The sequence below is a fragment of the Mya arenaria genome, chromosome 14 (genome assembly GCF_026914265.1).
Source record: "Mya arenaria isolate MELC-2E11 chromosome 14, ASM2691426v1".
Classification (NCBI taxonomy): domain Eukaryota; kingdom Metazoa; phylum Mollusca; class Bivalvia; order Myida; family Myidae; genus Mya; species Mya arenaria.
Window position 1 is genome coordinate 33,386,955 of NC_069135.1, and position 25,159 is coordinate 33,412,113.

Sequence of the window (25,159 nt, forward strand, 5' to 3'; positions counted from 1 at the left end):
GAGCCATTTCACCGGCTACTCCAGGTGTATCCCCGGACCTGGGGTGGCCGTGGTTACAATTGACTGGTGCATTAATATCACAATTTTAAAGAAAATCTGAAATACCCTACCGTACTGTAATATATGTTTTATGCAGAAAGATGACAACTGTGACGCAGAATGCAAGTTGTTTAGAGTTATTATCATTATTTTTCTCATCAATATTTGCAACAATTATTAAAATCTAAAATGGCATGAAGCAAAACGCTGTTATTGTTTTTTGGATTTTCACTAAGTTTGTATTTCCGTGTTTTACTGCAACTTACTTTTAGAGGTTGGTGACCTTTCACCAGATATTTCAGTCATTAATTGTATTGCGTTAAATTCAGCCAATATGATCACAAGGTGATGATGTTATTCAATTAATTATTTTTAATTCTTCTTTTTAGCACTAACAGTCCATTATAAAACTCTAGTTTGATGCCTTAAATCCCATTTGACATCGGAAATTCCACGCACATGTGTTGATTCGTCCGCCATCTTGGATAAACCGGGTCATTTTGGGTCATACCATTAACACATCATATTTTGATGATTCTACAGTATGATATATATTTTAAAATATTTGATAGTTTAAAGTATTGAATAAATTCTGTTTAACAACAATGTACTTCAGTATTCAGTTCGAAACATTTTGTCATTTACGGATTTATTTTTCAAGTCAGCTGATCATTCGGAGCTCCTCCACCATTTTTTCGATACAGTAAAATGGCCGAGGAGGTCTGAATGCAATTTGATATTAAGGCAAAGAACTATTTCCACGTAGAGGTCGATATTGGCGAAATGATTTATCAATGTAAATATTTTATTTGAGTACCAATTGTCAATAAATTATACATGACGTACTTCTATCACTATTCGTCCAGATATTTTAGAAAAAAACACACTATGTAACAGCCAATTAAAATCAGCTGTGTATTCAAAACAATGATACAAACTATTAACTGCGCTGACTGTGGTGATTTGGCTGGTAGTTGAATCAGCTGATGTGCCTCCTTAGGACGGGCCCTGAGGGGCACCGTCCAAAAACTAATCTTGTTAAAGACATTGCATTAATACTTTATACAAAGGTACTCAACTATCCATCTTACTTGAATAATCATATTAGATAACTCTTGTATGCATATAATGAAAATAATGGCCTTTTTATATTTGAATTAGAAATTCTGATTACGGCTTTGCATGGCACCAAATTCCAGTCAATATATCAGCAACTACTGCATGTATAGTAATGAATCCTTAGACAGTTGTTTCCAAATATCGTACCTACTTAATTTTAGTTAGTTAACTCTAGTTTGCATACAATCTAAATTATTCTTCACCTTCTGGTTAAACATGCAAAAGTCGATAACTTGGCAACTACTTGATCCAACCTTACTTAACTTGAATCGACCATGCATCGGTTCTCAGAATAATTGCCTTTTGTAATACGAAGGAGTTCTGGTAAAAAATTGTGAAATAGCACGCCCTCTCTGTGACTGCTTTTGTTTTGTAATCTCTGCTACTGACTTGGCTACTCATGTAGCTGGCTTTAAATTGTGTTCATCAATGTCTATTATGTGTCTCCAACATTTTACTTGCGTTTCTTAAAATGATGGATTCTTTTTTTCTTGCAGACCCTTCAAAACTATGGCAGCCGCCACTCAAGCAAGCCTTCTTGACAAGAAAGCTGACTTCAATATTCTAGAGAAGTTGAAACATCTTAGAGATAATAAACGATTTTGTGATGTCGTTCTTGAAGTAAGAGGTGTAAAGTTTATGGCTCATAAGAATGTCCTAGCATCTTGGAGTCCTACATTTGCTTCCAAATTGTTCATTAAAGACAGAAACATTTGCAGGGACCACATCATGGTCTCTTATGACAATAGCGAAGTGTTCTCAGACTTGCTAGATTTCATGTACACTGGGTATGTAGCTCCAAGAGAAACAAACATTCCACAACTTCTTCATCTAGCTGTGAGTTTTCAGATTGAAACACTGAAGAATTACTGTGAAGAATTTCTACGCTGCAATCTCCACCTCGGAAACTTTGTAAGCACATACTTCTTGAGTCGAAAATTTAAGCTAGAGACGCTGGAAGAATACATTGTTGGATTTCTGCAGCTGAATCTCTCTGACACTGTCAAGCAGAGGGAGTTCCTTTCCATGAATGCAAAGAAGTTCAACACTTTCTTGTCAGAAGGATGGATGAAGAAAATCAAGCCGGAGATCAAACTCTCCTTGATAATAAGCTGGGTTGGTTCTGATATCATAGAAAGAGAAAAGTTTCTATTGATGTTGCTAGGGCACATTGACTGGTCTACTGTGGCCGATGATTTTCTTCTGGCGATCTATTGCACAGAGAATTTCTTCACATCTCACAAGTTCAGACTGTACTTAATGCTTCACACTTTGAACAGTGCTGGTATTGCACTTGGACCTCACACAGATGTCTTTCCAGGTTTGAGACGCTCATATTCGTGTTGCCTGAAAGATTTAGTTCATCCTAGTCAACTGAAGAATTACTCTGAAACATTTCACCCAGTTACCATAACTGCAAAAGAAAGGCCGGTCTTTAAAAATGCCTCAGTTAACACAACATTGCCTGCCATCCCGTGCCAACTTCTGGATGCTTCTGTAAATACTGATGTGAACAATTCTCACTTATTAGATTCAGAACAAACAGTGTATGAACCTATGAATAAAATGGTACAGGAAGAGGAACAAACTGTTAGAAAACTCACCGAGCCAAAGAATGATCAGTTTGAGACCTTCGAAGAGTTCATCGAGGCCGAGATCCCATTGAAAGAAATCAAATTGAATGTAACTCATCAAACAACTTTTATTAATACAAATGTTGAAACACCTGCAAAAAAGAAATCACCAGAGAAGAAAGTGAAACAAACTACTACTGATAAAAGTAAACTTCCAAACCTTGCTGAAACAAGTTGCACTATGGCCAAAGCAGTGACAGTGCACTCACCGATGCAGTTGAGAAGTTCGAGAAAGACTATTACACCTAAAAAACAGGTAATACTAATTGACGATTTTGAAAAATGTCAATCTCAAGATGCAAAGTACAAACCTTGTGCCCAGGTCTTTAAGCAAGCAGAATCCTATGATAGATATGAAGAGAAGGATATGCATGAACTTGCTAGTGACTTGGTTGTTAAAAGTATTAACATCGAAAGGAAAACAACACCAAGAAACAAAAGGAAACTAGTCAATGATTTAAAACAGGAGTCAAATAATGTTATATCATGTGAGTTTGATAATCGTGCTTGTATAACAGAGGTTCACGAAAGACCAGCGAAGCAGATGAAGACAGCCCATGAAACATCATTCGAGCTAAAATGCGATCTGTGTGTTTTTGAAACAAAAGAGGTTCGAACATACAATACACACATGAAGCAGCATTTTCCTGGTCCCATTTTCCACTGTGACTACCCACGATGCACCTACAGTTCCGAGGAGATACACACGATGTTGACTCACAGGATATCACACACAGATGACCGACTGTTAACGTGTGACTGTGGAATGCGGTTCAGGACAAACACCACATTGATAGCACACAAAAAGACACATCTTGGTAAGTTTTAGTTTTGCTTATTGGCAGAAGTAATTGTTCACTCAAAATATTAGCTCAATTAACTAATAAACATTTATGCTGATTCAAACTATAGTATTTATAAGTGCTTTTTTTCAAAAATAATGTTGATTAATATCCGTTATAACAAGGAAAACATATTTTTACGTGATATCAAATTATATGATTGATAATGACTTTAGGTTTAAGAAATTATTCTAGTTCATTTCTAACTTGACTATTTGAAGAATAAGGAGGCTTTACTACTTTACTACACAATGTCGGCGTCCGGTTAACGTTTAAGGGCAGGTTAGCGTTTTCGCGTATAACTATTATACCCATCATTCAAATCACTAAATATTTCAAACTGATGTTCAGGACCATCAGACGATGAAGTTACATAGGTCCATTTTATCCTAAAAACAAATTATGATTAACCTTCGCACCTAAGGTTAAAATTGTTTTAGGGCAAATTGGGTCAGGTTAAATTTATCGGCAAGTTGGGATTTTTACTAATAACTTCTATACCCTTCATTCAGTTGACATAATACTTCATACACTTATTGACAACCGTCTTACAAATAGGTAACACAACACAACATTTCATCCTTAATACAAATTATGGCCCCTGATTAATTTAATAGCAACTTAGGCTAAAGTTTTAGCGCAAGTTGGAATATGCATTTATTACTTTTTTACGATAATTTAATTGACTTTATACTTCACACAGTTGGCTACCGCCAACACACAATTAGTTTACATAACTTAATATTAACCCTAAATACAAATCATGGCCCTTGTTTGATTTTTTCTCATGTCTTTTTATTGCTTTTGACAAAAACATTTTTTATTTTTAGCCAAAGTGAAACCTGTTTTTGAGGATGACATATGCCATTTTTTGAGCGGGCCGGCATGATGGCGGCATTTAACTAGAGTATCAAATATTTTAATTCAGTTTGACATATGATGACCAAACTTGGTATATAGGTTGAGTGTATGGAGGCCATACATGGAATTGCATTTGGGGTTCCTAAGGTCAAGATCACTGTTACTAAAAATAAAATAAATGATTGGAACTGAATAACTTTAGTAAGGTTTGAAAATATGATTGCAACCAAACTTGAAATATTTATAGAAATCTTTCATTAGAATATGTTTCGGGCTCTGAGAGTCATTATCAAGGTCATGGTAACTGTATCTAAAAATAGAAATACAGTTAGTACTGAATAACTTATGTTAGGGTAGAATATTGCGACTAAACTTAGTATATAGGAATTGTTTATGGAGACCTTTCATGGGATTGCGTCTGAGGCCCTTAGATTCATGGTCAAGGTCACTGTTTCTTTAAATAGATAACCATTTGGTACTGAATAAATTTAGTTGACATATTGTAGCCGAACTAGGTATGTAGGAAGAGTTTATGGAAGATTTCCATGGGATTGTTTTTGGGTAAACTTAAGGTTATAAAATGGCCAAATTGCCACTGTTAGAAAGAAGGTAAAACAGGAATCTCATTACAAAGACTGAAGTTCTTCTTTCAATCATTGAAAACCTGGTTTTATCCCATTGCTTCTTTACTTTTGACAGGCTCATATAACATCATAATTGTACTTATTTCAATGACAAAGCGGCATTTAGTCGAGAGCACTTTCCTACGACAGCTCTTGTTTGTTATATATTCCTATTTTTGGGATAATCTCGTCAAACCTTTTAACACAATCTTACTAGAAAATGTGTTCAAAAGAAAAATAATAACCTTAGAACATTTTGACAACCACGGTAATCGCTTCAAAAATGTGATCTCTAAAATGTAGTTTAGAAAATTTTCAATAAACATTTTTCATTTATTTTTTACTCTTAACACAAAAAATGCACTGTTTTGATGTTTACAGGTATCCAGATCGCATGTGTGGAACCTTTAAACTCGACAGCCAGACCAGAAAAACATACAGGTAGCAGCCAGCCCCTAGTGAGCCACCACCGCCATCCAATAACATTTGTGCCTCAAATGGCAAAACCAACGGCGGTGGTGGTGCCAAGAAAACGGTCCTTACCTCCGGATGTTTTACCACCCCGGAGGCGAAGAAGGACCGTTCCGGGGCTGGCTGCCCCATCCAGGGATATGTCCCCCTGGACACTGATGAGAAAAACTACCAGAAGCTTTTTCCCAAAAAGGCCTTTGAGACCCCAATATGTAAGTAAATCGTTGTTCAAATTTTATGTAATGTTTTTTTTGTTGATAGTATGTAACTTTACAAGTTTATGCGACTGCCTCACAACAAGCCGTTTAGTTTTGCAGTCCCATTGCCATTGATTTTGAGTAACTATTAATCTTCTGCTAACGCCTCGGTCCAAATACACCTTCGGGGGCTGTCACTAGCAGGTACTTATGATGTCATATGACCCTTAGATGTGTGAAATATTTCTTAAATGTGACATTATTTGATGTTGACAAAAAATGGTCAAATGGTTAAATAACACTTGGTTACAGTACCATATGTTTTAGACAATGTTCAACTTACTTCCATGATGATTTTTTCTTAACATTACCATGGTAATACAAGATATTTCATGTTTTTAAGGATGGCCTGCCAATATTCCAGCTGGTTGAGGACAGCGTAGACATCCCTGTCATCCCAGTGGAACCGATTGCTATGCGGACAAGAAGCGCCACCAAAAGTAAGGTGTTACTGATTTTTTAAACTAGGTTTTAGAATAAAGTACATCGTTTTTCAGTTGGATGGCTTTGTCAAACTCACCTATGGTAATAACTAGCATTAATAGAAGCATTCTAACCAAACTTGTTAGTTATGAAGAGTGTATTAGGAGACATTTCATGTGATTGCATTTTAGGCCTTAGGATCAAGGTTAAGTTCTTTGTTACTAATTTAGAAATCCGGCTGGTACTGGGTGACTTAAGTTAGGGTTTGACATATTGTGACAAATCTTGGCACTTATGAAGATTGGGATTGCGTATGGGGCCCCCTATGATCAAGCTCACTGATACTTAAAGCAGCGCGTAGCATTTGTTCAGTTTGATAGACTTTGTATGTAAGAGTATATGCAGATCTTTCACGTGATAATAGACGCGCTTGGGACCCCTTGTTTTAAGGTCAAGGTCACTGTAACTGAAAAAGAGAAATGGCTGAAACTGAATATCATGATGTGGGGTTACATATTATGACCAATCTTTTATAAAGAGCTTATGCCGAGACCTTTCATTGAATTGTATTTGTGACCCCTTGAGTTCAAGTTCACTGAAACTTGAATAAGATAAACATTGAAGCTGAATAAATTTTTAGTTTGTGTTGAGATACTGTGAAAAACATTATGTATAGGACTTTATATAATATAAAGTTCCATGGGATTACATTTTGGGCCCCTTGGGTTAAAGTCACGGCACTGATACTAAATATAGAAACACAATTGATACCCAATACTTAAAATTGAGACAATTGTCACCAAACATGGTATATGGGAAAAGTTTAGGGAGATCTTTCCTGGGATCAGCTTATATGTTATTCTCACAACAATGACAACGGATCCACTCATAAGCATGTCCGTTTTTAAAAGCAAAGTAAGTTGAGTTACTTTTATAGCCTACATGCATCGTTTGTTTCATCAGCCTCGTTTATCGCATCATCGACATCATATCTGGCTTTAATAATTAAGTTTAAACGTTATTTATTTTACGAGTGAGAGCTATGACAGCTTATACTAAGTCACTCTCGTTGGCACGATGTTACGCGAGAGTGTGGTCTTGTGATGTGGGGGAATCGGGAGTACCCGGAGAAAACCCACTTGTCCGGCTTGGTGACAACTAACCAAACTCACATGCGCCAAGGCCGGGAATTGAACCCAGGTGAAAAGCGAGTGCGCTAACACTGCGCTTACCAGACAACCAGCTTTAATAATTGTCGTGTTATGTCCCTATTTAATATAATAAAACAGAAAGCATTGACAAGAGTATTAGACCATTTGAAATATGAAATAAAACATTTCATTAGAAAATAATGCATGTCTTAATTTTCCTCTCTTGAGCATGGGATCCCACTGTATAAACAGTTCCCATATTAGTTCACTTTGGAAACTGTTAGGCCAGAGTTTTTTATGCCCCCTTTTGAAAAAAGTGGGGTATATTGTTTTGCACATGTCGGTCGGTCGGTCGGTCGGTCGGTCTGTCTGTCTGTCGGTCGGTCGGAATACCAAATGGTTTCCGATCAATAACTTGAGAACGCTTTGACCGAGGGACCTCATACTTGGTATGTGTATTGGTCATCACCAGCAGATGAACCCTATTGATTTTGAGGTCAGTGGGTCAAAGGTCAAGGTCAGTGTGACCTTTACATGAAAAACGGTTTCCGATCAATAACTTGAGAACGCTTTGACCCAGGAACCTCATACTTGGTAGGTGTATTGGTCATGACCAGCAGATGAACCCTATTGATTTTGAGGTCAGTGGGTCAAAGGTCAAGGTCAGTGTGACCTTAACATGAAAAACGGTTTCCGATCAATAACTTGAGAACGCTTTGACCCAGGGACCTCATACTAGGTAGGCTTATTGGTCATGACCAGCAGATGAACCCTATTGATTTTGAGGTCAGTGGGTCAAAGGTCAAGGTCAGTGTGACTGTAAGCTGAAAAAAGGTTTTCTGATTGTCCATATTTTTTATTTTTCATTTTATGGGAGCGCCGTGCCTTAATATTGCAAAACCAAAAAAAGAAGATTCAAATTCCTAACTTTATTTTTATTATGGCCATTATAGGAGTGAGCTGGTCGGTCGGTCGGTCGGTCGGTCGGTCAGTCGGTCAGTTTTCATGGTTTTCCGGACGATAACTCATGAAAGGCTAGACATATTTGAAACATTTTTGGTACACAGGTGTAACATCAGAAGATACAGGTCAAGATCGATATTGGGGCTGGTGGGGCCAAGGTCAAGGTCACTGTTACTAAAAATAGAAAAACGGTTTCCGGACGATAACTCATGAAAGGCTTGACAGATTTGAAAAAATTTTGGTACACAGGTGTAACATCAGAAGATACAGGTCAAGTTCGATATTGGGGCTGGTGGGGCCAAGGTCACTGTTACTAAAAATAGAAAAACGGTTTCCGGAAGATAACTCATGAAAGGCTTGTTGTTTTTTAAATTGTCAACTTTCGATCATGACCCTTGTATCAATTTTATTGGGATAATGCCTCAAGTCTTACATTGCAATATTTTGGAAATAATCAAGTCAATTTTCTTCTTCGTGTAAAACTTCTTGCTAGATAAATCTCTTTGCCTGAACTATTATGATTACCGGTAATTTACGCTGGTCAATGGAGAAGAAACGATGAGTGTTGCCATCTGATTGCAGTGCAGGAAATGTGTTTTATTTTTAAATAATTATAAAACATGAAGGTAGTCATAAATTACCTTAGACAAATAAAAAATGTTAATATACATATGTTCTGAAAAGATAATCAACTAGAATATTCATGATATTGTCTCTTTCCAGGATGACAGAGCTTTACTCCATTGCCAAAACCAACCCCAGCAGATATTGGATTTCCACAGAATGGATCGGCCCCCAGACACAGGAAGATCAGGCCTCTCCCCCGCCAACCATCCACAATAGCTGAGTCTCCGGAATCAAACATGGCCGACAGTGGTATATATGATGAAGCAGGGAACCAGGTTAAGGAACGTATTGGTGATAGTTTCCAGTCAAATAACAATTCCCAAGAGGAAAAAGCTGTTGGAAATACAAAGAGATTAAGTAATGGTCAAGCAGGAAAGTGTGCAAGTGCAGAAGATTTAAGTGTGACAAAAAATGTTCCATATTCTAGCAATCGTTACTCTTCTTGCTCTGAAAGGGAGTATGGCTCTGCTGATGTGTTGACAGATAATGACAGTCTGGAGACTGTGGACAAGATTGGATATCACAACATTGTGGCTGAGGTCACTGTGCACAGTCATGGGGCTCAGGATACAGGAGAGGTAGCCGACCATAGTCCTGTTGATCAGGACATAAGAGAGGGAGCCGGCCACAGTCAAGACACAGGGAATACACCTCACTCACAAGTGTGTTATGTGATTAATTCGGATGGTGATGATGAAATATCTGAAAACAATAGTCTTCCATTTATAGATGATGGGTGCTGTCAATGTAGAATGTGGTGTGATAAAGCTTGAAAAAGAACACAGTGATGATATGAAATCAGTTGATGTAGATGAAATACAGATCAGTGAAGATATGCCTGATAGCTTCAGGGAACATTCTACTGACTTGGAGAAGATTGAAGAACAAATCATTTCTTGTGATAATGTTAATAATGATAAAGTCTCTAGTCATACAAATGGTATTCAAAAGAGAAAAGCAGAAGTCTGTAACCAGGAAGAAGTAAAAGCTGTTCATGTTGATGAAGTCAGTGCTGAAATGCCATCAGATCTTCAAGCCTCTTTTACCGATCAGAATAAGAACCAGACGAAGGCTTCGGTTCGCTTCCGTGAAGACGGTACAGGGGAGATAGAGGAGGAGCATAATTTAGCTCCTGTCACAGCTGGGAAACTTCATGCAACCCCCAGTAGAAAGGATGCTGCCTCCCGCAGGAAAACCTGGGCCTCCCGGAAACTCAGAAAAACATTCAAACTGAAGGATAAGAATGAGGATGAGGACCAGCCTGATGGGAAAGGTGGGTTTCTATTATATTTCAATTCAACATCAGCAAGTATTGTCCTGCTATGCACTAAAACTGCCCAACCATCCTTCTTTTACAGCGGAACAAAGCTGATATAAGTCATTCAGTATTTGGTGTATGACATGATTAATAGCATATTTTGGAATAAGGTTATAGCAAGCATGTAGATCTATTTTACATTTTTCTACCATGCATCCTTGTTCACAGACAAGAGTGAGAAGTCTGACTTGGATGATGAGAGTTCAGGACACAAGTTCCGTAACAAGTGGCGTATGGTTCTCAACAACAAGAAGCTGGAGCACGGAGGCAAGCGCCCGGAGGACGAGGAGCCCATCCCGCCTGAAAGCCCTTATGAGCGGGGTGTGCAGTCTCCACATCAGTCTCTGTCAGCCAGGATTGTGAGCAAAATATCATTTCGTGCATCAAGGCAGGACAGTGATGATGACTTCCAGCATTTCCTGTATCCATGGAAACGACTGTTTCGCCATGATGATTCAGCAGTGATGGTAAAGTCAGTGATGAAAACCTCAGTGGCTGATGACTACGAGGGCCTTGAAGGCTTGTCAAAGTTGTGGATTGGGAAAGACTACATAAACTTCATCCACAAAGATCCTGTTGATGTCCATAATCCTTTTGAAGGTTTGTATTGTTTATTTATTTTTTCTTCAATTAGTCTGTGAAATAGCTCATTCCTTGCTTCTTTCATTTTATTAATGTGCTGGAAATATCTGTGTATCTCTGGCTTGTAATCCATCACCTTGTTTCCTGTTTTTTTCCTTAAGAGTTTTAAATAACATGAAAACTCTAGTTCAGTTTCTTGATATATAGAAGATGAATGTGTGTATTTCAGATTTCATTGAGCGTGACAAGACACCTCGTATGCCATGGCACGATGTTGGGGGCGTGGTGTACGGCAAGGCTGCCCGAGATATTGCGAGACATTTTATCCTCCGTTGGAACTTCTGCAAGGTGAATATGTAATAAGATGTAACATTTCATTAACAGGAAAACTCGTAATAATAGATTTATTCTTGCTTTTGCCTAAAAAGCCAATGTAATAGTGCATGAAGAAAATAATTTCACCTTAGTGCAATAACTCAATATTTGCTTCTATTTCTATATGCAGTTATTCAGTTATTGCACTTAGGGGACACAATATACATAATTGATAAATAATATTACTTAAAGTTAACTAGGTCGAATATGATTTTGCTATGTGTACAATGTAGCTTAATAATATGATATTGACATGACTTGAAACATTTATAAAAGCAGTAAATACAAAAGCAAGAGTAAGTTGGAAAAACCAGTAAATAAGAGATACAAAAAGAGAAATATCAAGTTTTAACCATGGTTAAAGCAATGGTTTCATGTATGGTTTCAGACTGAGAATTTCAAGTCGAATAAAGAGTTCCCAATCTTGATGCCCAAGACATATGCCAAGTGTGAGGTGTCCCCGGCCATCAAGGATATCACCTACAGCTGTACCACCCAAATTCTTCGTAGCGTTTGTGGCTGGTCGGCGGGCATAAACCGAACTGAGCAGTCCATACACCAAGCATACCTGGACTGCATCAAGCGGGCAAAACACTACATTTACATCGAGGTTAGACAAAAAACAATACATTTAGATCAAGGTGCAGTGGTTAATATTTTTTTCAATTTTGTAATTATTGATGAAAGTAGGAACAAGTGTGAGGTCATGGCCATGTAAACTGGTTAAAGCCCCCAGTAGACCCGTGTTCCACTGGACTCATGTGTCTCTGACTGTTCTGAGGCAGTTATCTTCTCGTTTTTTGTGTCGCCTTAAAAGACGACATATAGGGGTTACTTTTGTTGGCGTCGGCGGCGGCGGCGTCCGCGTCCCATTTTCGCTTGTCCGGGGTATATCTCCTAAACTATTAGTGGTATCAACTTGAAACTTCATATGTACATAGACCTAATTGAGGGCAAGTGCAGTGCACAAGAACTGTTACTCTTGCTTCCATATTTTTAGAGTTTTGCCCTTTGTTATTTTTCATGCTTAAAGTTTTGTCCGGGGCATATCTTGTAGAATATAAGAGTTATCAACTTGAAACTTCATATGTAGATAGATCTCATGGAGGGCAAGTGCAGTGTTTAATAACAGTAACTCTTGCTTTCATAGTTTTAAAATTATTGCCCTTTGTTAATTTTCATGCTTAAAGTTTTGTCCGGGGCATATCTTGAAGAATATAAGAGGTATCAACTTGAAACTTCATAGCTAGACAGATCTCATTGAGGGCAAGTGCAGTGCACAATAACAGTAACTCTTGCTTTCTTAGTTTTAAAGTTATTGCCCTTTGTTAATTTTCATGCTTAAAGTTTTGTCCGGGGCATACCTTGAAGAATATAAGAGATATCAACTTGAAACTTCATAGCTAGATAGATCTCATTGAGGGCAAGTGCAGTGCACAAGAACCGTTACTCTTGCTGCCATATTTTTAGAGTTATTGCCCTTTAATAATTTTCTTGCTTAGGTTTTGTCCGTGGCATATCTCGTAAACTATAGGAGGTTTCAACCTGAAACTTATTCCTTCGGTATATCGGATTGAGGGTTCAAATGCCACCTACACTTGAAAGTTAAATGGCAACATCATTGTCTATAAATGAATAAAATGCCAATCTAACAGCTATAATGTCGACAGTAAATAATTCGTCAGGCGACACACCTTAGACTCGCGGAGTTCTAGTTTTTATGAGTGTATGTAGTGTTTATATCATGTAGTGTTTATATCCTTGTGTATCTAGTTCATTGTTGTTTGAGCCCTTGCCTTTTTCCTCTAAACAGGGTTTATTTTCGAATTTTCGACTACTGGGCTAGTTCCTGTAGTTTTCATTGTATTATTGTCATTTCAAAGTCTTTTTTTATTATACCCCTGAGTATAATTATTTTTAGAACATCTTTTTTGAGCTTTTAATACTAAACCATTACAACTGCTCTTATTATTCTTCTTCAGGTTCAGTAATCCTGTTATACGTGTATTTCAGAACCAGTTTTTCATCAGCCAGATAGGGGACCACTCAATGGTCCAGAACGAGATCAGTGAGGCACTCCTAGAAAGAATAGTTCGCGCCCACAAGTATGCTCTCTTGGTCTTCACTATGTTTTTGTTATGAATCTGTGTGGCTGTGAAAAATAAGGCTCTCGGTGTTGTTATCATGTTGAAACAAAATTTTAATTAAATTAAAATAAGGAAAATGTATGAGTGTGTTCATTGGACTCTACATTTTTCTAATTTGCCAAATTACTAAATGAAATTGAGGACTTTCTGAGAAGAAGAAAAGGTATTATTTGGGCCCTGGCTAATGAAAATGCAAAAATGACTCAAGTTTGCAAAAATGTAGTATAGCCTTTAATGATGTTTGGTGTTTTCCGAAATGCCAGCACCTTTAAAATCTGCAGTGTAACTGTGGCTGTTTGTTTATCCTCCCAGGCTGCAGGAGACGTTCCGTGTGTATGTGGTGCTCCCTCTGCTGCAGGCGTTCGAGGGTGAGATAGGAGCAACGGGTGGTTACTCTATCCAGGCTGTCCTACACTGGAACTACATGTCAATCTCCAAGGGTGATAACTCACTCTGGCAGCAGCTTGTAAAATGAGGTGAAATAATTTTTACCTCACATTATAGAACGAATAATTATACCCCCGACAAACAAAGTTTGAAGGGGGTATATTGGAGTCACCCGGTCGGTCGGTCTGTCGGTATGTCGGTAGGTCCGTTGCAATTTACCTTGTCCGGAGCATAACTTAAAAACTGCTGGATGGAATTGGATTAAACTTCATACAATGATAAAGCATAATGAGAGGAAGTGCAGTGTACAATAACCATAACTCTATTCTTGCTTATTACTGAGTTATTGCCCTTATTTACTTTTTTTGTCCGGAGTATAACTTGAAAAGTACTGGATGGAATTCATTGAAACTTCATACAATAGTAAAGCACAATGAGAGGAGGTGCAGTGTTCAAGAACCATAACTCTACTTTAGCTTATTACTGAGTTATTGCCCTTTATTTGTTTTTTTTGCTGTCAATTTCTTTTCCAGACATTAACTTGCAAACAACTAGATGGAATTTATTAAAACTTCATAAAATGGTAAAGCACAATGAGAGGAAGTGCAGTGCACAAGAACCATAACTCTATTTCAGCTTATTACAGAGTAACTGTCCTTTGTTACTTTTTTCTTGTCCGGAGCATAACTTGAAAACTATGGGATGGATTTTAATAAAACTTCATACAGTGATAGATCATAATAAGAGGGAGTGCAGTGTACAGGAACCGCAATTCTATTTCAACTAATTACAGAGTTACTGCCCTTTGTTACTTTTTTCTTGTCCGGAGCATAACTTGACAACTATTGGATGGAATTTAATATAACTTCATACAGTGATTGATCATAATGAGAGGGAGTGCAGTGTACAGGAACCGCAATTCTATTTCAGCTAATTACAGAGTTACTGCCCTTTTTTACTTTTTCTTGTCTGCAGCATAACTTGAAAACTATTGGATGGAATTTAATAAAACTTCATACAGTGATAGATCATAATGAGAGGGAGTGCAGTGTACAGGAACAGCAATTCATATCTGGCTTTAATAATTAAGTTTAAACGTTATTTATTTTACAACGAGTGAGAGCTATGACAGCTTATACTAAGTCACTCTCATTGGCACGATGTTAGGCGAGAGTGTGGTCTTGTGATGTGGGGGAATCAGGAGTACCCGGAAAAAACCCACTTGTCCGGCTTGGTGACAACTAACCAAACTCACATGCGCCAAGGCCGGGAATTGAACCCAGGTGAAAAGCGAGTGCGCTAACCACTGCGCTTACCAGACAACCAGCTTTAATAATTGTCGTGTTATGTCCCTATTTAATATAATAAAACAGAAAGCATTGACAAGAGTATTAGACCATTTGAAATATGAAATAAAACATTTCATTAGAAAATAATGCATGTCTTAATTTTCCTCTATTGAGCATGGGATCCCACTGTATAAACAGTTCCCATATTAGTTCACTTTGGAAACTGTTAGGCCAGAGTTTTTATGCCCCCACAAAGTGGCGGCATATAGGGTTGCCCTTGTCCGTACGTACGTACGTACATACGTACGTACGTCCCGAAGATTGTTTCCGATCTAATTCTTGAAAACCGTTTGTCCAATCCTCACCAAACTTTAAACACATGTTTGTGACCATCATATCTTGATCAAGTTCGATAGTCATGGAAATCGCTTTAGTCATTTAGGAGTTACGGCCCTTTTTTGCCAAAAATTCCCGAAGATTGTTTCCGATCTAATTCTTGAAAACCGTTTGTCCAATCCTCACCAAACTTTAAACACATGTTTGTGACCATAATATCTTGATCAAGTTCGATAGTCATGGAAATCGCTTTAGTCATTTAGGAGTTACGGCCCTTTTTTGCCAAAAATACTTCAAAAATATATGTTTCCAATCTAATTCTTGTTTTATTTTTCGTTTTATGGGAGCGCCGTACCTTAATATTGCAAAACCAAAAAAAGAAGATTCAAATTCCTAACTTTATTTTTATTATGGCCATTATAGGAGTGAGCTGGTCGGTCGGTCGGTCGGTCAGTTTTCATGGTTTTCCGGACGATAACTCATGAAAGGCTAGACAGATTTGAAACATTTTTGGTACACAGGTGTAACATCAGAAGATACAGGTCAAGTTCGATATTGGGGCTGGTGGGGCCAAGGTCAAGGTCACTGTTACTAAAAATAGAAAAACGGTTTCCGGACGATAACTCATGAAAGGCTTGACAGATTTGAAAATTTTTTGGTACACAGTTGTAACATCAGAAGATACAGGTCAAGTTCGATATTGGGGCTGGTGGGGCCAAGGTAAAGGTCACTGTTACTAAAAATTGAAAAACGGTTTCCGGACGATAACTCATGAAAGGCTTGTTGTTTTTTAAATTGTCAACTTTCGATCATGACCCTTGTATCAATTTTATTGGGATAGTGCCTCAAGTCTTACATGGCAATATTTTGGAAATAATCAAGTCAATTTTCTTCTTCGTGTAAAACTACTTGCTAGATAAATCTCTTTGCCTGAACTATTATGATTACCGGTAATTTACGCTGGTCAATGGAGAAGAAACGATGAGTGTTGCCATCTGATTGCAGTGCAGGAAATGTGTTTTATTTTTAAATAATTATAAAACATGAAGGTAGTCATAAATTACCTTAGACAAATAAAAAATGTTAATATACATATGTTCTGAAAAGATAATCAACTAGAATATTCACGACATTGTCTCTTTTCAGGATGACAGAGCTTTACTCCATTGCCAAAACCAACCCCAGCAGATATTGGATTTCCACAGAATGGATCGGCCCCCAGACACAGGAAGATCAGGCCTCTCCCCCGCCAACCATCCACAATAGCTGAGTCTCCGGAATCAAACATGGCCGACAGTGGTATATATGATGAAGCAGGGAACCAGGTTAAGGAAAGTATTGGTGATAGTTTCCAGTCAAATAACAATTCCCAAGAGGAAAAAGCTGTTGGAAATACAAAGAGATTAAGTAATGGTCAAGCAGGAAAGTGTGCAAGCGCAGAAGATTTAAGTGTGACAAAAAATGTTCCATATTCTAGCAATCGTTACTCTTCTTGCTCTGAAAGGGAGTAATTGGCTCTGCTGATGTGTTGACAGATAATGACAGTCTGGAGACTGTGGACAAGATTGGGTATCACAACATTGTGGCTGAGGTCACTGTGCACAGTCATGGGGCTCAGGATACAGGAGAGGTAGCCGACATAGTCATGTTGATCAGGACATAAGAGAGGGAGCCGGCCACAGTCAAGATACAGGGAATACACCTCACTCACAAGTGTGTAATGTGATTAATTCGGATGGTGATGATGAAATATCTGAAAACAATAGTCTTCCATTTATAGATGATGGTGCTGTCAATGTAGAATGTGGTGTGATAAAGCTTGAAAAAGAACACAGTGATGATATGAAGTCAGTTGATGTAGATGAAATACAGATCAGTGAAGATATGCCTGATAGCTTCAGGGAACATTCTACTGACTGGGAGAAGATTGAAGAACAAATCATTTCTTGTGATAATGTTAATAATGATAAAGTCTCTAGTCATACAAATGGTATTCAAAAGAGAAAAGCAGAAGTCTGTAACCAGGAAGAAGTAAAAGCTGTTCATGTTGATGAAGTCAGTGCTGAAATGCCATCAGATCTTCAAGCCTCTTTTACCGATCAGAATAAGAACCAGACGAAGGCTTCGGTTCGCTTCCGTGAAGACGGTACAGGGGAGATAGAGGAGGAGCATATAGCTCCTGTCACAGCTGGGAAACTTCATGCAACCCCCAGTAGAAAGGATGCTGCCTCCCGCAGGAAAACCTGGGCCTCCCGGAAACTCAGAAAAATATTCAAACTGAAGGATAAGAATGAGGATGAGGACCAGCCTGATGGGAAAGGTGGGTTTCTATTATATTTCAATTCAACATCAGCAAGTATTGTCCTGCTATGCACTAAAACTGCCCAACCATCCTTCTCTTACAGCGGAACAAAGCTGATATAAGTCATTCAGTATTTGGTGTATGACATGATTAATAGCATATTTTGGAATAAGGTTATAGCAAGCATGTAGATCTATTTTACATTTTTCTACCATGCATCCTTGTTCACAGACAAGAGTGAGAAGTCTGACTCGGATGATGAGAGTTCAGGACACAAGTTCCGTAACAAGTGGCCTATGGTTCTCAACAACAAGAAGCTGGAGCATGGAGGCAAGCGCCCGGAGGACGAGGAGCCCATCCCGCCTGAAAGCCCTTATGAGCGGGGTGTGCAGTCCCCACATCAGTCTCTGTCAGCCAGGATTGTGAGCAAAATATCATTTCGTGCATCACGGCAGGACAGTGATGATGACTTCCAGCATTTCCTGTATCCATGGAAACGACTGTTTCGCCGTGATGATTCAGCAGTGATGGTAAAGTCAGTGATGAAAACCTCAGTGGCTGATGACTACGAGGGTCTTGAAGGCTCGTCAAAGTTGTGGATTGGGAAAGACTACATAAACTTCATCCACAAAGATCCTGTTGATGTCCATAATCCTTTTGAAGGTTTGTATTGTTTATTTATTTTTTCTTCAATTAGTCTGTGAAATAGCTCATTGCTTGCTTCTTTCATTTAATTAATGTGCTGGAAATATCTGTGTATCTCTGGCTTGTAATCCATCACCTTGTTTCCTGTTTTTTTCCTTAAGAGTTTTAAATAACATGAAAACTCTAGTTCAGTTTCTTGATATATAGAAGATGAATGTGTGTATTTCAGATTTCATTGAGCGTGACAAGACACCTCGTATGCCATGGCACGATGTTGGGGGCGTGGTGTACGGCAAGGTTGCCCGAGATATTGCGAGACATTTTATCCTCCGTTGGAACTTCTGCAAGGTGAATATGTAATAAGATGTAACATTTCATTAACAGGAAAACTCGTAATAATAGATTTATTCTTGCTTTTGCCTAAAAAGCCAATCTAAATAGTGCATGAAGAAAATAATTTCACCTTAGGCCAAAAAAAAAAAATGTCTAGTTTCTGGTCACATGCCTCAAAAAAAACAGGGTCGGTAGGTAGGTGTAATATAAATATGGATGGAAGAAACCGTAATACTGGGTATTTAAACATCACAGAGACAAAATATCATTTTATTAGATTCAGTGATTTATGCAATGCATAAAACTATGTCTGTGATAACCTTTAGCTGTATATTTTTTTTATGTTTAATATGAAAATTTTGAGTCAGATATTTTTATCTAAATATTTTTTTTCACAGGTTTTATAAAAAATGATGTCTTTGTTCTGATCATATTTACACACACACACACACACACACACACACACACACACGCACGCACACATACGCACACACACGCACACACACACACACACACATATATATGAAAATAATAATAAAATGACATGTGTTTATATGAATAAATCTATAAACATTTTCACCTGTTCATTATTCATTCAAGACTTCCCCATGTCCCAACCCCATAGACCAATTTATCAAGGTATATATATATATATATGCATTCATAGCCAATACAGTGAAAACTTAGATCTGTAACATACTATGTTAAGCAAACGGATTTGACCCTGATCAGACAGCTCATTGAGATGTCTTATCAGGGTCTACTCTGTGTGCAAAGGCATGCCAAAGGGTTTCTGAGGTAAAGGGTAAACATCACAGAGACAAAATATCAATTTATTAGATTCAGTGATTTATGCAATGCATAAAACTATGTCTGTGATAACCTTTTTGTTGTATATTTTTTATGCTATGAAAATTTTGAGTCGAATATTTAACTGAATATTTGTTTCACAGGTTTTTATAAAAAATGATGTCTGTGTTCTGATCATATTTATACACACACATATATATGAAAACAATAATAAAATTACATGTGTTTATATGAATAAATCTATCATCTGGTGTTGCAGTTACACATTGCAGTTTCAGTGATTTGACAGGATAGAACCCCTTTAGGTCACCAATTGTTAGTTCTGGATCAATCTCGAATAATTCAGAATCTGGCCGTACATCGGTCTGTAAAAAAATAAATATATGCAGAGCTTCACATAAATCTTTTATATTTATCCAGCAAACCCTATCTTCTATGTGAGCAGGACTAGTATTGCCTCAAAAAGCTGGGTGTTACAAGATAGGATTTGATGGATACACAAAGAAAATATTTATCATGAAAACACAAAATATGTTTTATATCTGGAGCTCTTTTTATCTAAATGACCACAGTTCCTACTTTATTTATTAAAAGCAAACTGATCAAATAACCCAGATAAGAGATCGCCCCTTCATTCTTCTATCTGCTTTAATTATAGTATCGGGCACCTAACTAAGTGTAATGTCAATGGTTCTTCATACAGAAAATTAATTTTAATCCTTTAAAACATTAAAAACGAGGTCCAAAAATGAAACGTTTTAATATGACGTTCGGTATTTGAGAGAGACGAAGTATTTAAATCCATTCACTCAGCATAATGATTCACGCTTCGTCGGCATTATTTTGCCTTAATTCGTCCAATTCAAATAAACCTTGTATATATGTGTATAGATAGTGTTTTGAATTACGAAAATGTCGGTGCCAAAACTGTCATTCTCGGTCGAGGCATTATTTGTTTTACGATGACCCTTTTACGATATCTAAACAACCATACAACTTACCGAACATTTAGCTTCAAGTCGGACATTTTCTCGCTCGCCATGTAAATCGATGAAAAGACTTTTTATTGTTGTTTGCGAATGGGCAACTTTAATGACACTACAACCGTCGAAGTGCAAACATTTGTCTATTTTTCTGGCTATCAAATGCGTAACAGACGTCGTTTGCGCAGGGCCAGCCATCTTCGACACGGCCGTATAAAAAACACGTCACGAATATAATATTACTGTCGGATAGCGCGGTTTACTCTTCGGCGCCGGGACCGGGAATCCCGGCTCACTTTACGCTAATTATAAAAAACGGTCTTTACGCTATAAAAAAAAAACGGTCGGGGGGTAAAAAGTAGGGTCGGTCGGGTGACCAGAAACAAGACATTTTTTTTTATTTGGCCTTTAGTGCAAGAACTCAATATTTTCTTCTATTTCTATATGCAGTTATTCAGTTATTGCACTTAGGGGACACAATATACATAATTGATAAATAATATTACTTAAAGTTAACTAGGTCGAATATGATTTTGCTATGTGTGTAATGTAGCTTAATAATATGATATTGACATGACTTGAAACATTTATAAAAGCAGTAAATACAAAAGCAAGAGTAAGTTGGAAAAACCAGTAAATAAGAGATACAAAAAGAGAAATATCAAGTTTTAACCATGGTTAAAGCAATGGTTTCATGTATGGTTTCAGACTGAGAATTTCAAGTCGAATAAAGAGTTCCCAATCTTGATGCCCAAGACATATGCCAAGTGTGAGGTGTCCCCGGCCATCAAGGATATCACCTACAGCTGTACCACCCAAATTCTTCGTAGCGTTTGTGGCTGGTCGACGGGCATAAACCGAACTGAGCAGTCCATACACCAAGCATACCTGGACTGCATCAAGCGGGCAAAACACTACATTTACATCGAGGTTAGACAAAAAACAATACATTTAGATCAAGGTGCAGTGGTTAATATTTTTTTTCAATTTTGTAATTATTGATGAAAGTAGGAACAAGTGTGAAGTCATGGCCATGTAAACTGGCTAAACCCCCCAGTAGTCTTGTGTTCCACTGGACTCATGTGTCTCTGACTGTTCTGAGGCGGTTATCTTCTCGTTTTTTTTTTATGAGTGTATGGTCTGACTGTGGTGTTTGTATTTGTGTATGTAGTGTTTATACCGTGTCCGGGCTGTAACTTTCCCTTGTATGGACAGATTTTAAAATCACTTGCTACATGTGTTCCACATACGAAGACGACGTGTCTTGTGCAAGACCCATGTCCCTTCCTCTAAGGTGAAAGATACAGTGTTTATTCACAAGGGAATTCTGAATATAAGGACATAACAGTGTAGGTTGTCAAGTATGGGTGGTTTTTTTTTTATGTTCAGAGGCAATTTAAAATAACTTGCCATATGTATTTGACACGTAAAGGCAAGATCAACTTTTCATGTACTGACCTTGTTCATTGGTCAATGTCACATTCGGGGGCATTCGTCACATACTGTGACAGCTCTTGTTTTTTATGAGTGTATGGTCTGACTGTGGTGTTTGTATTTGTGTATGTAGTGTTTATACCATGTAGTGTTTATATCCTTGTGTATCTAGTTCATTGTTGTTTGAGCCCTTGCCTTTTTCCTCTAAACAGGGTTTATTTTCGAATTTTCGACTACTGGGCTAGTTCCTGTAGTTTTCATTGTATTATTGTCATTTCAAAGTCTTTTTTTATTATACCCCTGAGTATGTATTTTTAGAACATCCTTTTTGAGCTTTTAATACTAAACCATTACAACTGCTCTTATTATTCTTCTTCAGGTTCAGTAATCCTGTTATACGTGTATTTCAGAACCAGTTTTTCATCAGCCAGATAGGGGACCACTCGATGGTCGGGAACGAGATCAGTGAGGCACTCCTAGAAAGAATAGTTCGCGCCCACAAGTATGCTCTCTTGGTCTTCACTATGTTTTTGTTATGAATCTGTGTGGCTGTGAAAAATAAGGCGCTCGGTGTTGTTATCATGTTGAAACAAAATTTTAATTAAATTAAAATAAGGAAAATGTATGAGTGTTCATCGGACTGTACATTTTTCTAATTTGCCAAATTACTAAATGAAATTGAGGACTCTCTGAGAAGAAGAAAAGGTATTATTTGGGCCCTGCTGGCTAATGAAAATGCAAAAATGACTCAAGTTTGCAAAAATGTAGTATAGCCTTTAATGATGTTTGGTGTTTTCCGAAATGCCAGCACCTTTAAAATCTGCAGTGTAACTGTAGCTGTTTGTTTATCCTCCCAGGCTGCAGGAGACGTTCTGTGCGTATGTGGTGCTCCCTCTGCTGCAGGCGTTCAAGGGTGAGATAGGAGCAACGGGTGGTTACTTTATCCAGGCTGTCCTACACTGGAACTACATGTCAATCTCCAAGGGTGATAACTCACTTTGGCAGCAGCTCGCAAAATGAGGTGAAATAACTTTTACCTCACATTATAGAACGAATAATTATACCCCGACAAACAAAGTTTGAAGGGGGTATATTGGAGTCACCCTGTGGTCGGTCGGTCAGTCGGTTTGTCAGTCGGTCCTTTGCAATTTACCTGATCCGGAGCATAACTTAAAAACTACTTGATGGAATTGGATTAAACTTCATACAATGATAAAGCATATTGAGAGGAAGTGCAGTGTACAATAACCATAACTCTATTCTTGCTTATTACTGAGTTATACAGGAACCGCAATTCTATTTCAACTAATAACAGAGTTACTGCCCTTTGTTACTTTTTTCTTGTCACTTCAGACAGTGATTGATCATAATACGAGGGAGTTCAATGTACAGGAACCGCAATTCTATTTCAGCTAATTACAGAGTTACTGCCCTTTTTAGCTCACCTGTCACATAGTGACAAGGTGAGCTTTTGTGATCACAATTTGTCCGGCATCCGTCGTCCGTCCGTCCATCCGTCGTCCGTCCGTAAACTTTTACTTTAAACGACATCTCCTCATAAACCGCTTAGCCAATTTCATCCAAACTTCACAGGAATGTTCCTTGGGTGGTCCCCTTTGAAAATTGTTCAAAGAATTGAATTCCATGCAGAACTCTGGTTGCCATGGCAATGGAAAGGAAAAACTTTAAAAATCTTCTTCTCCCAAACCACAAGGCTTAGGCGGTTGATATATGGTAGGTAGGATCACCAAATGGTCCTCTACCAAGATTGTTCAAATTATTGCCCTTGGGTCAAAATTGGCCCCGCCCCGGGGGGTCATGGGTTTTTCTATATGTTTATTGTGAAAACTTAAAAAATCTTCTCCTCTGAACTTACTTGGCCTAGAGCTTAGGTATTTGTCATGATTCATCGTCTAGTGAACCTCTACAAAGTTTGTTCAAATTATGGCCCTGGGGTCAAAATTGGCCCCGCCCCGGGGGGTCATGGGTACGCTCTATATGTTTATAGTTAAAACTTCAAAAATCTTCTCCTCTGAACTTACTTGGACTAGAGCTTAGATATTTGGCATGATTCATCGTCTAGTGGACCTTTACAAAGATTGTTCAAATTATGGCCTTGGGGTCAAAATTGGCCCCACCCCGGGGGGTTAGGGTATTCTCTATATGTTTATATTGAAAACTTCAAAAATCTTCTCCTTTGAACTTACTTGGACTAGAGCTTAGATATTTGGCATGATTCATCGTCAAGTGGACCTCTACAAAGATTGTTCAAATTATGGCCTTGGGGTCAAAATTGGCCCCGCCCCGGGGGGTCATGGGTATACTTGATATGTTTATAGTTAAAACTTCAAAAATCTTCTCCTCTTAACTTACTTGGACTAGAGCTTAGATATTTGGCATGATTCATCGTCTAGTGGACCTCTACAAAGATTGTTTAAATTATGGCCCTGTGGTCAAAATTGGCCCCACCCCTGGGTGGTCATGGGTTTTCTCTATATGTTTATATTAAAAAAAATCAAAAATCTCCTCTGAACTTACATTGCTTAGAGCTTAGATATTTGGCTTGATTCATCGTCTAGTGGACCTCTACAAAGATTGTTCAAATTATGGCCTTGGGGTCAAAATTGGCACCGCCCAGGGGGGTTAGGGTATTCTCTATATGTTTATAGTTAAAACTTCAAAAATCTTCTCCTCTGAACTTACTTGGACTAGAGCTTAGATATTTGGGATGATTCATCGTCTAGTGGACCTCTACAAAGATTGTTCAAATTATGGCCTTGGGGTCAAAATTGGCCCCACCCCCTTTGGGGGTCATGGGTTTTCTCTATATGTTTATAGTGAAAACTTCAAAAATCATCTCCTCTGAACTTACCTGGCTTAGAGCTTAGATATATGGCATGATTAATCGTCTAGTGGACCTCTACAAAGTGTGTTCAAATTATGGCCCTGGGGTCAAAATTGGCCCCGCCCCGGGGGGTCATGGGTTTTTTCTATATGTTTATAGTGAAAACTTAAAAAATCTTCTCCTCTGAACTTACTTGGCCTAGAGCTTAGATATTTGTCATGATTCATCGTCTAGTGGACCTCTACAAAGATTGTTCAAATTATGGCCCTGGGGTCAAAATTGGCCCCGCCCCGGGGGGTCATGGGTATGCTCTATATGTTTATAGTTAAAACTTAAAAAATCTTCTCCTCTGAACTTGCTTGG

The 25,159-nt window shown here is 38.0% G+C and overlaps 4 protein-coding genes across 4 annotated transcripts; all 4 read left to right on the forward strand.

Annotated features, from left to right (window-relative positions):
• Positions 1-1,668: 1,668 nt before the first annotated feature.
• Positions 1,669-9,230, forward strand: LOC128216022 (uncharacterized). The gene is made up of 5 exons (XM_052922617.1): positions 1,669-3,610; positions 5,500-5,801; positions 6,190-6,286; positions 8,374-8,383; positions 9,107-9,230. Exons 1-5 carry the CDS (start codon positions 1,669-1,671, stop codon positions 9,228-9,230), a joined length of 2,475 nt encoding a protein of 824 aa, XP_052778577.1.
• A 13-nt stretch (positions 9,231-9,243) lies between these two features.
• On the forward strand, positions 9,244-9,739 carry LOC128216023 (uncharacterized). The gene is made up of 2 exons (XM_052922618.1): positions 9,244-9,676; positions 9,726-9,739. Exons 1-2 carry the CDS (start codon positions 9,247-9,249, stop codon positions 9,737-9,739), a joined length of 444 nt encoding a protein of 147 aa, XP_052778578.1. The 5' UTR covers positions 9,244-9,246.
• Positions 9,647-13,907, forward strand: LOC128216451 (phospholipase D1-like). Its single transcript, XM_052923020.1, has 6 exons — positions 9,647-10,283; positions 10,497-10,928; positions 11,140-11,258; positions 11,674-11,895; positions 13,299-13,390; positions 13,745-13,907. Exons 1-6 carry the CDS (start codon positions 9,740-9,742, stop codon positions 13,905-13,907), a joined length of 1,572 nt encoding a protein of 523 aa, XP_052778980.1. The 5' UTR covers positions 9,647-9,739.
• Positions 13,908-16,730: 2,823 nt separating this feature from the next.
• LOC128216024 (uncharacterized) lies at positions 16,731-22,971 on the forward strand. Its single transcript, XM_052922619.1, has 7 exons — positions 16,731-16,829; positions 17,050-17,764; positions 17,978-18,409; positions 18,621-18,739; positions 21,226-21,447; positions 22,362-22,453; positions 22,809-22,971. Exons 1-7 carry the CDS (start codon positions 16,731-16,733, stop codon positions 22,969-22,971), a joined length of 1,842 nt encoding a protein of 613 aa, XP_052778579.1.
• The last annotated feature ends 2,188 nt before the right edge of the window (positions 22,972-25,159 follow it).